The sequence below is a fragment of the Haliotis rufescens genome, unplaced genomic scaffold, assembly GCF_023055435.1.
Source record: "Haliotis rufescens isolate VD_foot unplaced genomic scaffold, xgHalRufe1.0.p SCAF_13, whole genome shotgun sequence".
Taxonomy (NCBI): domain Eukaryota; kingdom Metazoa; phylum Mollusca; class Gastropoda; order Lepetellida; family Haliotidae; genus Haliotis; species Haliotis rufescens.
The window spans coordinates 26,842,253-26,856,156 of NW_025963813.1; the positions used below are offsets into that span (position 1 = coordinate 26,842,253).

The 13,904-nt window shown below is 43.8% G+C and overlaps 1 protein-coding gene across 1 annotated transcript; it reads right to left on the reverse strand.

The window, feature by feature from the left end:
- Positions 1–602: 602 nt before the first annotated feature.
- Positions 603–8,756, reverse strand: LOC124152478 (3-galactosyl-N-acetylglucosaminide 4-alpha-L-fucosyltransferase FUT3-like). The gene is made up of 2 exons (XM_048394769.1): positions 8,710–8,756; positions 603–2,070 (listed from the first exon to the last, which is right to left on the reverse strand). Exon 2 carries the CDS (start codon positions 2,068–2,070, stop codon positions 850–852), a length of 1,221 nt encoding a protein of 406 aa, XP_048250726.1. The 5' UTR covers positions 8,710–8,756; the 3' UTR covers positions 603–849.
- Between the last annotated feature and the right edge of the window lie 5,148 nt (positions 8,757–13,904).

Here is a 13,904-nt window from a genome sequence, read left to right on the forward strand (position 1 = left end):
TTATATCCCACTTCCCCGTCAGTACAGTTCAACGTTGTACCGAAATAAGGGAAACTATTGCAATAGGATCCTTTCTCAATACAAGTTTACCATAATTATTTATCAATATGTGCTGGTGATCATTTACCAATAAAGGTTTGGTATGATTATTTCTCAATAATGTGCATTATAATACTTATCAATACCTGCCCGCCTCCGTGGTAATCGACTAGTACAAGCACACACACACACGCATGCACACCCACACGCATGCACACACCCACACACGCACGCATGCACGCACACATACGTGTGTGTGCATGCATGTCGCTATATAAGTGCAATAATCTTGAAGAGGTCGTTAAACCCCATTTCACCTCACCTTTATCAATACATGTTCAGCATGATCAAATATCAATGCATGTTTTGTGTGATCATTTATCAATACATGTGCATTATGACCATTTACCATATATGTGTAGCGTGATTATTCCTCAACGCCTATTTATTAACATCATTTCTCAATACATGTTTAGTGTGATTATTTCTCAATACATGTTTAGTATGATCATGTCTCAATACATGTTTAGTATGATCATTTCTCAATACATGTTTGGTGTGATTATTTATCAGTTAAGATTATTTATCAATAACGGTGCAGTATGACCATTTACGAATACATGTGATCGTTTACCAATACATGTGTAGTGTCATTTCGCTGTATTTATTCAGCAAGGTTAATAGCTGTGCAGTTTTGCCATTTCTGAACACCTGTCCTGTAACCATCAACGTTTAATGTAGACGGTGAACTGTTCAATGATTATTCAATGGCGCATATAAATGACGAGTGTTACACAATTATGAGATCTTTTACAAATCTGAGGGATTTTCACAAATTCGGTCTGTCATCCATTTATGTATGTTAGAGTATCTATTTTCAAAGTAGGGCAAATTGTGGAGTTTTATGCACAAGTCACAAAACCCCGATTGTAATGTAGTCAATTTGCTGGACAACTGAAAAAGTGATTTGCGTTTAAGAAGATGTACATACTCTGTCAAATTCGTCTCGAGACTGAGTAGGTACCGAGCAAGATCGGCAGGTCCAGCGTAGTCGGCCGTGTTGATATAGGTGCCGTGAGGAAACAGGGTGCCGTATTGTGCCCCTCCCCTCACAACCGGGATAATGTCGGTGTGGAAAGTCTGGAAAAGTTCGTCTGTGATATAATCAACACATAAATCTTTTTCGAACGCCAGGTAAAATTTGTACTTTTGTTGTAACGTCATGAAGTTGGTTAATCCAGCATGAGATGCATTTGATTCACTACATGCAGCGTAAACATCGACGGTAATGTGTCGACGAAGTTGCTCTACGTACCTTTCTCTCATCGATGGAGTATTACAGTCATTTGTCACCCATAATACTTGTCCCGTTTTGCGTTGGAACATATCTCCGAAATCTTTCTTTTTAGTGGGATTATAAAACAGAACGTTACTTGGTATCACGATGTCCGAATCAAGGCGATAGGACATTGTCCAATTGAATTTGTCGTTCCACAGTGTCAGAACATCGGAAAAATCATACTGCCTTGGTGGATGGAGGCTTAAGAGCACCCACGACTGGTGGCTCGGTTTATTAGGAGGTTTCACACCACGTAAGGTCAACAGATCAAATACCACAGCATCTGCTGAGAGAACATCTTCTGATATTTCACAAGCCTGTTTTGCGCATGCGCCGAGACCTTTTTCAATATCCGTTGCCGATATCCAAGATGGTGCATCAAGAAAGACGATTCGTTTCTTTACTGAATATTTAAATTGTTTTAATTCCTCCTCATCTTCATGAACATCTATGTTGTATAAAACCTTCGCCCGGTATTCGCCATTGGGTCTGGATAGCACGGGGGAAAGAAAGAATGGTCCAATGTGGTCAGGGTAAAAAACCAAGGGTGGTAGTTCACCATCAATCTCGACAATGTGGTGGATGGTCAGATCATGATCAGACAATCTGGTGATCAGAAGTAATATAAACAGTGTTAAACCAGCCACACAGAGACACACGGAGAACCTTCCGGAACGATGTCGGCAAACCATCTGAAAATGTAGAATTAAAGTTTAAGTATTTGTAATATGTTGTTGTTTAACGCCTCAACACGCAATATTTCCGCTATATGACTGCGGTCTGTAAATAATCGTGTATAGACCAGACAATCTAGTGACTGACATCATGAGCAGGGATCTACGCAGTTGGGATACGATGACATGCATCAACCAAGACAGCAAGCCTGACCACCCGATCCCGTTACTCGCTTCTTACGACAAGCATAGTCGCCTTTCAAGGGAAGCATGGGATGCTAAAGATCTATTCTACCCCGGATCTTCACAGGCATATATAACATAAGTATATCTCCACACGCTCATTTTGCAATGAAGTTTGTCTAGTTATGACTATGCCTGTAATATAACACAATTATATCACAAAGTAATCAAGTTTATCAAAAATAATATCACAAAGTATGTTTGTTTTATTCGTACAACTTGGTAACATGAACAGCACACTCAATTGAAGGATGAGTGAGTGAGTGTACATGCCCGGACCTCAATGAGTTCTTTATATGTACATATTTTTAATTATCATAGTAAATGTATCACAGATTTTGTGGTCTGAACAAGACAATCCAGTGATCGACATCATGAGCATCGATCCACACAACAAACTAAACAGGATCGGTGAGACTGACAAACAGAAACTGGGGGCTTCGATGGCATCACGACTGACGAGTATGGGACGCCATACAGTAAATTGTAGCGCCTCATACCGTGCCCTCTGATATATAACAAGTGTTAACAGCAATTATCTGCCTAGTTTAACTGAGTACATTTCATGAAAATACGGATATTACAAACAATTATCAACGTATACTTTGGTGGGACAAGATACGATCGGTTAGACGCTTTCAACAATGTATGTTGAAATATCTATTTTCAAAGTAGGGCAAATTGTGGAGTTTTATGCACGAGTCGCAATATCCCGGTTACGCTCGTATTGACGCTTTCAACTTTTAAAACGAAGCTGTGGTATAAGGGAGACAACTCCTGAAAACACTAAATCGGCTTTTGCCTATATTTATTTACACGAGTTGGCATATGATTAACGGAAGGAACATAATCGGGCGAACCGATCATAGGTTTCTCGTGTGCCGAAGGGACGCAACTCTGCACAGCAATATCCTCACTCATCCATCTGCAGGCAATAACCACACTCATCGATCTACACGCAATAACCTCACTCATCCTTCTACACGCAATAACCTCACTCAACGATCTACACGCAATAACCTCACTCATCGATCTACACGCAATAACCCCACTCATCCATCTACACGCAATTACCTCACTCATCGATCTACACGCAATTACCTCACTCATCGATCTACACGAAATAACCTCACTTATCGATCTACACGCTGTAGCCTCACTCATCGATCTACACGCAATAACCTCACTCATCGATCTACACGCTGTAGCCTCACTCATCCATCTACACGCAATAACCTCACTCATCCATCTACACGCAATAACCTCACTCATCGATCTACACGCAATAACCTCACTCATCCATCTACACGCAATAACCTCACTCATCCATCTACACGCAATAACCTCACTCATCCATCTACACGCAATAACCTCACTCATCGATCTACACGCAATAACCTCACTCATCGACCTACACGCAATAACCTCACTCATCCATCTACATGCAATAACCTCACTCATCGATCTACACGCAATAACCTCACTCATCGATTTACACGCAATTACCTCACTCATCGATCTACACGCAATAACCTCACTCATCCATCTACACGCAATAACCTCACTCATCCATCTACACGCAATAACCTCACTCATCGATCTACACGCAATAACCTCACTCATCGATCTACACGCAATAACCCCACTCATCGATCTACACGCAATAACCCCACTCATCCATCTACACGCAATAACCCCACTCATCAATCTACACGCAATAACCTCACTCATCGATCTACACGCAATAACCTCACTCATCCTTCTACACGCAATAACCTCACTCATCGATCTACACGCAATAACCTCACTCATCCATCTACACGCAATAACCCCACTCATCCATCTACACGCAATAACCTCACTCATCGATCTACACGCAATTACCTCACTCATCCTTCTACACGCAATAACCTCACTCATCTATCTACACGCTGTAACCTCACTCATCGATCTCCACGCAATAACCTCACTCATCGATCTACACGCAATTACCTCACTCATCGATCTACACGAAATAACCTCACTTATCGATCTACACGCTGTAGCCTCACTCATCCATCTACACGCAATAACCTCACTCATCGATCTACACGCAATTACCTCACTCATCGATCTACACGAAATAACCTCACTTATCGATCTACACGCTGTAGCCTCACTCATCCATCTACACGCAATAACCTCACTCATCCATCTACACGCTGTAACCTCACTCATCCATCTACACGCAATAACCTTACTCATCGATCTACACGCAATAACCTCGTTCATCGATCTACACGCAATAACCTCACTCATCCATCTACACGCAATATCCTCACTCATCGATCTACACGCAATAACCTCACTCATCGACCTACACGCAATAACCTCACTCATCAATCCACACGCAATAACCTCACTTATCAGTCTACACGTAATAACCTCACTCATCAAGCTACATGCAATAACTTCACTCATCGATCGCAGAATACGCTCAACAATGACACAAGCTTACAACCCAAAAGACTTCAACTTTATTGTCAGACATAACATCATGCTGCTGAGACGATTGTCAAGTAAGTTCATTCGAGGTATTTCATCCCCGTACAACCATTAAGGCAAAAACGTAAAGGCAATAAATATATACTGAACAGCAAAAGAAACGTCACCATGGATACATATATAAGAAACCTTTTTTGTCCAAACACTGTAAACATACTTTGAGGTCTATTAAAAAGATGAAACTTGGCAAAACTGATCATCAAGGTTGCAATTAAAGTGTCAAATGTCCTTAAAGTGAAACATAACACAGTCTCTGAGAAAATGGTATCACAAGTCAGTATGTCGTGTGTCCGCCATGTGCATTGATGGCTGTCGTGCAACGTCGATACATGAAATGGATGAGGCGGTTGATGAAGGCCATAGGCACTTAAGCCCACATTATGAGGAACGCCTAATGCAGTTCAGCTGCAGTTGTCGGCCTTGGTCGGACGTCATTCAGCGGTCTTTGAATCTCGTCCCACAGGTGCTCAATGGGATTTAAATCGGGACTAAGGGCATGCCACTGCATGGTTCTGATGCCATTCTGCTGAAGATGTCTCTTGTTGCTCTCACAGTGTGGGAACGGGCGTTATCATGCTGAAACTCGTGGTTGAGGCGACGTGCCAAATGAGGTATGGCGTGTGGTCTCAAGACTTGATCAATGTACCGAGCTGCTGTGACACCATTGCCTCTCCCTGGACAGATGTTCTGGAAGACCACAGGGCCGACGCTCTGTGCAAGACCAATTCCACCCCACACCATGATGCTCCCCACGAGTCTCTCCCAACAACACAAGCATCCGAATAACGTTCCTCATGGCGTCGCCAGACTCTTTCTCTGCCATCTACTGTTGAGATACAGTAACGACTCTCGTCCGAGAAGAGGACTCTTCTCCACTGCTGGTGGCTGGTGTTGCCAACTGAAGACGGTCCCGGCGATGACGTGGTGTCAGAATAGGTCCTCGGTGTGGCCTGTGACAGTGGAGGTGTCTGCTCGTCAATAGTCGACGCACGGTGTCCGCACTAATGTGTCGCTGGTGTGTCCCCATGGTCTGTCGAGCAGTTTCCGCAGCAGTAAAATGCGATCTGGAAGATGCTGTCGCACAATCTGACGATCCTGGCGTCGGGTGTTGACCCTTGGTCTTTCACTACGTGGTCGGTCATCTGTTGTGTTGGTGGTCTGCTACCGTTGCTGGAGCCTGTATATTGTCCTTACGTAGACTTGTAATGCATTGGCTACTTGCCGGGCGGTTTGTCCAGCTTGCAATCGTCCAAGGGCTTGGTGTCGCTGATTTCCTGTCAATCCTGGCATGTGGTAGCAATTCAAAAACGAATGAATGTTATCAGATCTGGGTGGAATTTTATAGGGCAAGAAATGGGGGAACGCATGTGCATTTCAATTTGCATGGAACTCACGTGCATCGGGTTACCATAGCCGTTGCCGTGATGCGTTTGGGCGACCGACTTTATTGTCACCTGCTTTGTTTTTTTATCATCAAATTTCATTTCTCCGGACAAGGTAATGTTAAAGTTTAGAAACTTTGACAAAAATTACCCAGATATTTATATGACAACTTTTCATGCAATGTTACTTGTGGTGACGTTTCTTTTGCGGTTCAGTATATTAACTTATTACTCACCGGAAGTATATTCTTCTGAGCAAGAATCATAGTTGGAAACAAATTTCAAAGTGTCCTCTGAAATGTGTTCGTAACATTTTACGTTTTTCTGCAGTTTTTTTGCGTTGATAATCAGGATAACAGATATAGTACTTACACTTCGTAAAATTGATGAACACACATACTATGATTTTCCTTTCGTTTGTAAAAACAGATTTTAAAAATAATTCCTATCTTAAAATTTACAAGTAATTTCATGCCAACGCTTTTAACTGTTACTCTATTAAGAACTTTGAGCTTTATAAATCGGAATATTTCATTCAAATTAAAAAACAAGCCATTACACCACGCGGCCGGGTGGAAGGTGCATAATCTCTTGACATTGATTGATACCTTGCCAACACTGACAGGTATACGAGCTATGTGTAAGCACGTGAAACTCGTGTTTGTGGTTCAGGGTAGTCCTCGATATTCCATAATAACCCGTACAATGAAATTTTCAGCGTCATGAACCGAGTCTTTTTTTATTAACAAGACTGAATTTTACTCGTTTGCTTGTTGTTTAACGCCGCAATCAGCAGTACTTCAGCTATATGACGGCGGTCTGGACCAGACAATCCAGTGACTGACACGAGCATCCAACCACGTTACTGAGTGCAATAATATGTATCAGCGAGCCTGACCCCCGATTCCGTGAGTCGCCTCTAACGACAAGCATATGGGTTGCTGAAGACTGATTCTTACCCGGATCTTCACGGGTCATGGATTTTGGAGAAAAGATAAAAACATTTTCGTCGAGCGGTTGGTCTTGAAAAAGCATCATTGGTCATTGGTTGACTTGTTCGATCATTTCCTTGGGGACATTTCCTAAGCTGATATCTAAAAAGATTAAACCAGTTTCACACTTCACTTACCCGCGTGTTTATCCCGACGTTTCAGTGGACGTGGAATAAAGTCATCATCATTCCAAATAAGAACGAAACATTCTAAAAATCGATCGCCTTCCATTTCCAGGTTTCGTCCCAAATGTTGGCAACTTGAGACTACTAAGTCACTCTCCTCAAACCCCAAAGGAGTTTGAATCTGGTGCATAGTTCGGGACAACAAACCATATTCTCCATATTCAAATCCATGTTCGAAACATATACTGACACATGACTTCTTTTAGTTCCCTTACAATGCACGCTTATCTCGTTTTCCTGCGTTTCGGCAAGCTGTCCTCTCTTTCGTAGTCTTCTGCACTACTTTTAAAGGGATTTGACATAACATCTTCGTAGGTTTCATCAAAATATTGGATTATTTAAAATCGTGTTTCGTTATGTTTCATTTGACAAGAGTATAGTTTGGACAATGAAACCTCGGTAATTCACGGTTCAGAAACACCCCAGCCTCGGTCATTCTCACCAACACACCAACATGACAACACGTTCACACCTACCCGTTCAGTGGTATTAAGCGTCATATTTGTTTTTTGTTGTGTGACGTTGCACTCAGCAATATTCCAGCCATATGACGGTGGTCTGTAAATAATCGACCAGACAATCCAGTAATAGATATCATGAGCATCGATCCACACAATTGGGATACGATGACATGCATCAACCAAGTCGCCTCTTTTGGCAAGCATCGTCGTCTCTTGTGATTAGCATGGGTTGCTGAAGACCTATTCTAGTCCGGATCCTCACGGGGCAGAGACGTTTCTAAGAGACTGGTTGGTGATATTGATTGTTTCAATAGTCTGGTTAATCGATATTCGAGTACATTCTCTCCCTATCAGTTGTGAGTCCTCTGTACTGTATATTTTGAGTGATATAAATAGCAAGGTTAAAGAGTCTGACTTATACGTGTAAATAGCCCCATATTTCCCCATAAGGAACAGTTACTTGTATTTCAAAAGGATGATTGGGTGCTGCCAGCACAAGACATGTCAATATATGGCAGAACAATAATACCTCAACGTTTTGGCACACATGCAGTACATGACACAGACAACGACACAGGACATCGTGCCAAGAGGTGCTCGCTTTGAGAACGCTTGAGCCTCACATAGGTGACGCCTGGGTCATTCTTGTGCCATTGGTTCTTGACGTATTGCACAGGCGTGTGTATCGGGAGGTAACCGTGTGACATTCGTGTAGCCAGTGCAGATCAGGGAAACAAGCGCGGGATTTTGAAGGTACAAAGAGGCACTTGAATGAAACTTGAAGTCACCACATGGCAGTGTCAGAACTCTGTTGTTTCTAAGGCGGAAGTAAATGTTAAAACTGTCTTACCTTTCTGCACAGTCGGTGTATGGAAACCTGCGGCTGCTCGCCGCCATCAATCGATACGCAGGTCGAGTTCACTTGGTACTCAAGAAGTAGCTACGCATGGATGATTGATCTCAGAAGTTAGGCCTGAGGTCCTGACATATTATTTACTGATATATAGATCTGTGTCATTAGACTAACGTCTCTGTGTAAATCGTAAGGGTGTATAATTTCGTTGTTGTCTTCATTCAGGGGGCACAAATTAATCAAATGTCGTAGGTTTAATCGAAGTCAAGAAACTTCATGCACCTTGAATAATTATACTGCAATTATATTCTATATTGATTTGTAGATGTTGGATATGATAAAACCTGTGGGATTCTGGGGGTCTGAATAAATCCTCAGTAATGTATAACATAGTGAGTGAGTGAGTACGGTTTTACGCCGCTTTTAGCAATTTTCAAGAAATATCACGGCGGGGAACACCGGAAATGAGTATATAAGATATATAAGATAAGAACCGACTTGGGGATTGGTGGTTACAATGGATAGCCTACATAATTTGTGTCACCGGACCCCGACGGGACGAACACGGACGGAGCACTGGTCAAAGTGAGGCCCCCGAATTCCCTGTGCAGAGTTGCGTCCCTTGGACATGTTGATTATGATCCTTGGTTTTAAAGCGTCTACAACTTTGGTAACCCAACCGCCACCTGTAAAAGACTTGTGAAGATCTGGGGTAGAATAGGTTTTCAGCAAACCGTTAAACGGACTATGCAATGTCGTAAGAGGCGACTAACAGGAACGGTGGTCAGGCTCGCTGACTTAGTTGAGGCATGTTCCCTGGGGAATATGTCACTAGCTAAAAATACTTATATTATATATGCCCGTGAAGATCCGGGTAGAATAGATCTTCATCAACAAATGCTTGCCGTATAAAAGCGACTATGCTTGTCGTAAGAAGCGACGAAAGGGATCGGGTGGTCAGGCTCTCTGACTTGGTTAAGGCATGTCATCGTATCCAACATGCGTGGATCGATGCTCATGATGTCAATCACTTGACTGTCTAGTCAAGACTCGATTATGTACAGACCGCCGTCATATAGCTGTAATATTGCTGAGTACGGCGTTAAACAACAAACAAACAACCACCCGTAGAAAGTGTCCTTTGGGCTATTAAAGAAAACTAATTGTTATTTATTGTGTAATAGTGTAATTGTTTTCAGTACATTACTGCATTAAAAACATCTGAACATACAACGGATTAATCTCCTTAACGTGTAGTGTCGAGTTTTCCTGTATTGATATACAAAGTATAGCGTTACATACAGTACACCCGCGAAGATCCGGGTTAGAATATGTCTTCAGCAACCAATGCTTGTTAGAAGCGACCAGCGGGATCGGGTGGTCAGGCTCGTTGACATCATATACCAATTGCCTGGATCGATAGCTTGAATATTGCTGTGTGCGGCGTTAAACAACAAAAACACAAACAAAAGAACAAACAAACAAACGTTGCGTACATTCCAACCAGGCATCGAATTCCAAGTTTTGCTGTTACCGATGTCGAGGGATTTTACGTCCGCTTAACAGTATTCTCCGACATATCCGTCTTCTTATGTCAGACAAGCGATATTCATAAATACATATTGTAGGATATATGAGTGGTTACAGGTCTTGATCGGTTCCCTAGACGAACTGTCTCACTGAGCTCTGCTTTTGCATCTTGAGGAAAGTATAGGCGTACTGTTCCGGGCGCGATCCAAGAACCATAACTCTTCACGGCCTCTGTGGCCCTTGTGTGCGTCATGTGTTGGGCTTGACAAAAGAAAAATTATTTCTCGGGAATCGACGCGTCATTTATAAACCTGCGCGTTTGTCACATTTATAATCTCATTATTTAATATTTTTTTCCAATTTCCCACGTCATATGAAGCATTCTCCGTTATCAACAAAATGCCCGACTTGGTTGATACATGTTATCGTGTCCCAATTGCGTGGATCGATGCTCAAATTGTCAATCACTGGATCGTCTGGTCCAGACTCGATTATGTACAGACGGCCGTCATATAAAGGGAGCTCCATCACATTATAAAATATATATCTATACTCAACAACAAAAGTTCCTGTGACACCAATATTTTAGTGTATTTTTCAAACAAGTAAAGTTTTTCAATATTGTAGTACATGTATGGAATCAAGTCACAAAAACGCAACTGCTACAGAAAAGCATGCATTCCATGTAAAAGTTAAATGTTATGCAAGCCCAATGCATTTCACTACCCAAGAATGGGTATAAAAACATGTGCGTTAACGGGATTCCATATGCATTGTTTAGCATCGTGCTGACAACAACCACTCAGAAAAACAACAAAATTACGCAATTATTCAACATTACGAAATGCCACGCCTGTCCGAAAATGAGCGTCTGCGAGCCATTGGTATGCTTGAAACAGGATCGAGTCAACGTGATGTTGCAAGACAATTTAACGTCCACAGAAACACCAGGACAGGACAAAGGATATTCGACAGGACAACTGGATTCGAACAACACACCTACGAAATCGATTCCAGACAGCAACAGTGACTGCAAGAATCATCCCTGGCCTTCGATGAATATCTTCACAAACCGTACGTCGTCGCCTCAGATGTGCAGGGATTGTCGCCAGAAGACCCGCCAGTAGTCCCATTTTGACAGGAAACCACCGTCAAGCACGTCTACAGTGGTGCAGACAGCGTCTACGCAGGACGGACATGCAGTGGGGACAAGTTCTATTCACTGACGAGTCTCGTTTTCACCTCAACCACAGCGATGGACGGATTCGAGTGTACCGACGTCGAGGTGAACGTTAGGTCAATCATTGTGTCATGGAAGAAGACCGGTTCGGGGCTGACAGCGTTATGGTATGGGGTGGGATTACAGCAAAACAGAGGACCCGTTTGATAGTGGTAGAGGGAAATCTCAATTGACCGCGCTACCGCGACGAGATTATCAGCGCTGTTGTTCTACCGTTTTTGCGTCGTCATGGCCCAGGCATTACCTTTCAACATGACAACGCCCGGCCTCATATTGCTCGACTTGTTCAGGATTCTCTTCGACAAAACAACGTGAATGTCATCCCCTGGCCGGCCCGCTCCCCTGATCTCTCACCAATCGAGCACATGTGGGATGAGATGGATCGGCGCCTTCGACGTCAACCACGTCGTCTGCTCCAGCAGATATGGACAGATATCCCACAGGCCTTTGTTCGACGCCTGGTCCATTCAGTGATACGACGATGTGTTGCTTGCATCGCAACCAGGGGTGGACACACACGCTATTGATTTGTAAATTGACATTTTGGCATGTTCATGTTTTTTATATTAAATCACGCATTTTCTGAAGTCAGTTTGGCAAACTAAACCATTTGAACACTTACAGGAGTCTTTCATCTGTTGCAAACCGAAATTGTTTCAGATTTGGTAAAAAACATAACTTTGCATTAAATCTTATTCAATGTCACAGGAATTTGTGTTGTTCAGTATATTATAAAATGCATATCTATACACCGTTCTCATAGCCATAAAACCCATAAAGATTCGGGTTAGAACTGATATTCAGCAACCCATGCTTGTCGGAAGAGGCGACTAACGGGATCGGGTGGTCAGACTCGGCATCCTGACTGATGCATGTCATCGTGTGGTCGATTCGCATTCAGTCACTGTATTGTCTGGTCCAGATTCAATTGTTTACAGACCGCCGTCATATAGCTTGAATATTGCCGAGTGCGGCGTTAAACGACAAAACAAATTTGCCGTCATGTCGTATATATCTTCTGCTTTTGGAGATATTACGGAGGTAACTGAAATTGCCGAGTGGACCCGAATGTACATGAGCTATGTTGGCTCATGCGACACGTGCAGCACGAAAAAACCGCGGAGATTAGTCTTACTTCAGTCAGACGATGACCCGCCGAGGCACGTAGTTATGTCAGAGCACGAGAAGCATGGCATGGCATTACACAACCATGACCGCATGACCGCATGACCATCATTCGCAGTGGAACTTGCACCTGGAATTCGACACGCGGGTGGGAGAGTAGAGAGGGCTAAATAAATTATTTCTGCATTAAGATGCGTCATTCATCCGATTTGTATTAAATTAGTATATGATAGGTTCCTTTTGTGAACTTTCCATTCGTTTTCTGGTTGCATGGTCGCCTAAAATGATTGACCTTAAAGGTTGTATGTCATCGAAGCCTTATGGTGTGTATCCTCATCGTGCTTTGGAGCGACCCAGATTGACCATCTACAGGTTGCCGTGACGGAGCGACCCAGATTGGCCATCTAGCGACTGCCGTGATGGAGCGACCCAGATTGGCCATCTACAGACTGCCGTGATGGAGCGACCCAGATTGACCATCTACAGGTTGCCGTGACGGAGCGACCCAGATTGACCATCTACAGGTTGCCGTGACGGAGCGACCCAGATTGGCCATCTACAGGTTGCCGTGATGGAGCGACCCAGATTGGCCATCTACAGGTTGCCGTGACGGAGCGACCCAGATTGGCCATCTACAGACTCCCGTGATGGAGCGACCCAGATTGGCCATCTACAGGTTGCCGTGATGGAGCGACCCAGATTGGCCATCTACAGGTTGCCGTGACGGAGCGACCCAGATTGGCCATCTACAGACTCCCGTGATGGAGCGACCCAGATTGGCCATCTACAGACTGCCGTGATGGAGCGACCCAGATTGACCATCTACAGGTTGCCGTGACGGAGCGACCCAGATAGGCCATCTACAGACTGCCGTGATGGAGCGACCCAGATTGGCCATCTATAGGTTGCCGTGATGGAGCGACCCAGATTGGCCATCTACAGGTTGCCGTGATGGAGCGACCCAGATAGGCCATCTACAGGTTGCCGTGATGGAGCGACCCAGATTGGCCATCTACAGACTGCCGTGATGGAGCGACCCAGATTGGCCATCTACAGACTGCCGCGATGGAGCGACCCAGATTGGCCATCTACAGACTGCCGTGATGGAGCGAGCCAGATTGGCCATCTACAGGTTGCCCTGATGGAGCGACCCAGATTGGCCATCTACAGGTTGCCGTGATGGAGCGACCCAGATTGGCCATCTACAGGTTGCCGTGACGGAGCGACCCAGATTGGCCATCTACAGGTTGCCGTGATGGAGCGACCCAGATTGGCCATCTACAGGTTGCCGTGACGG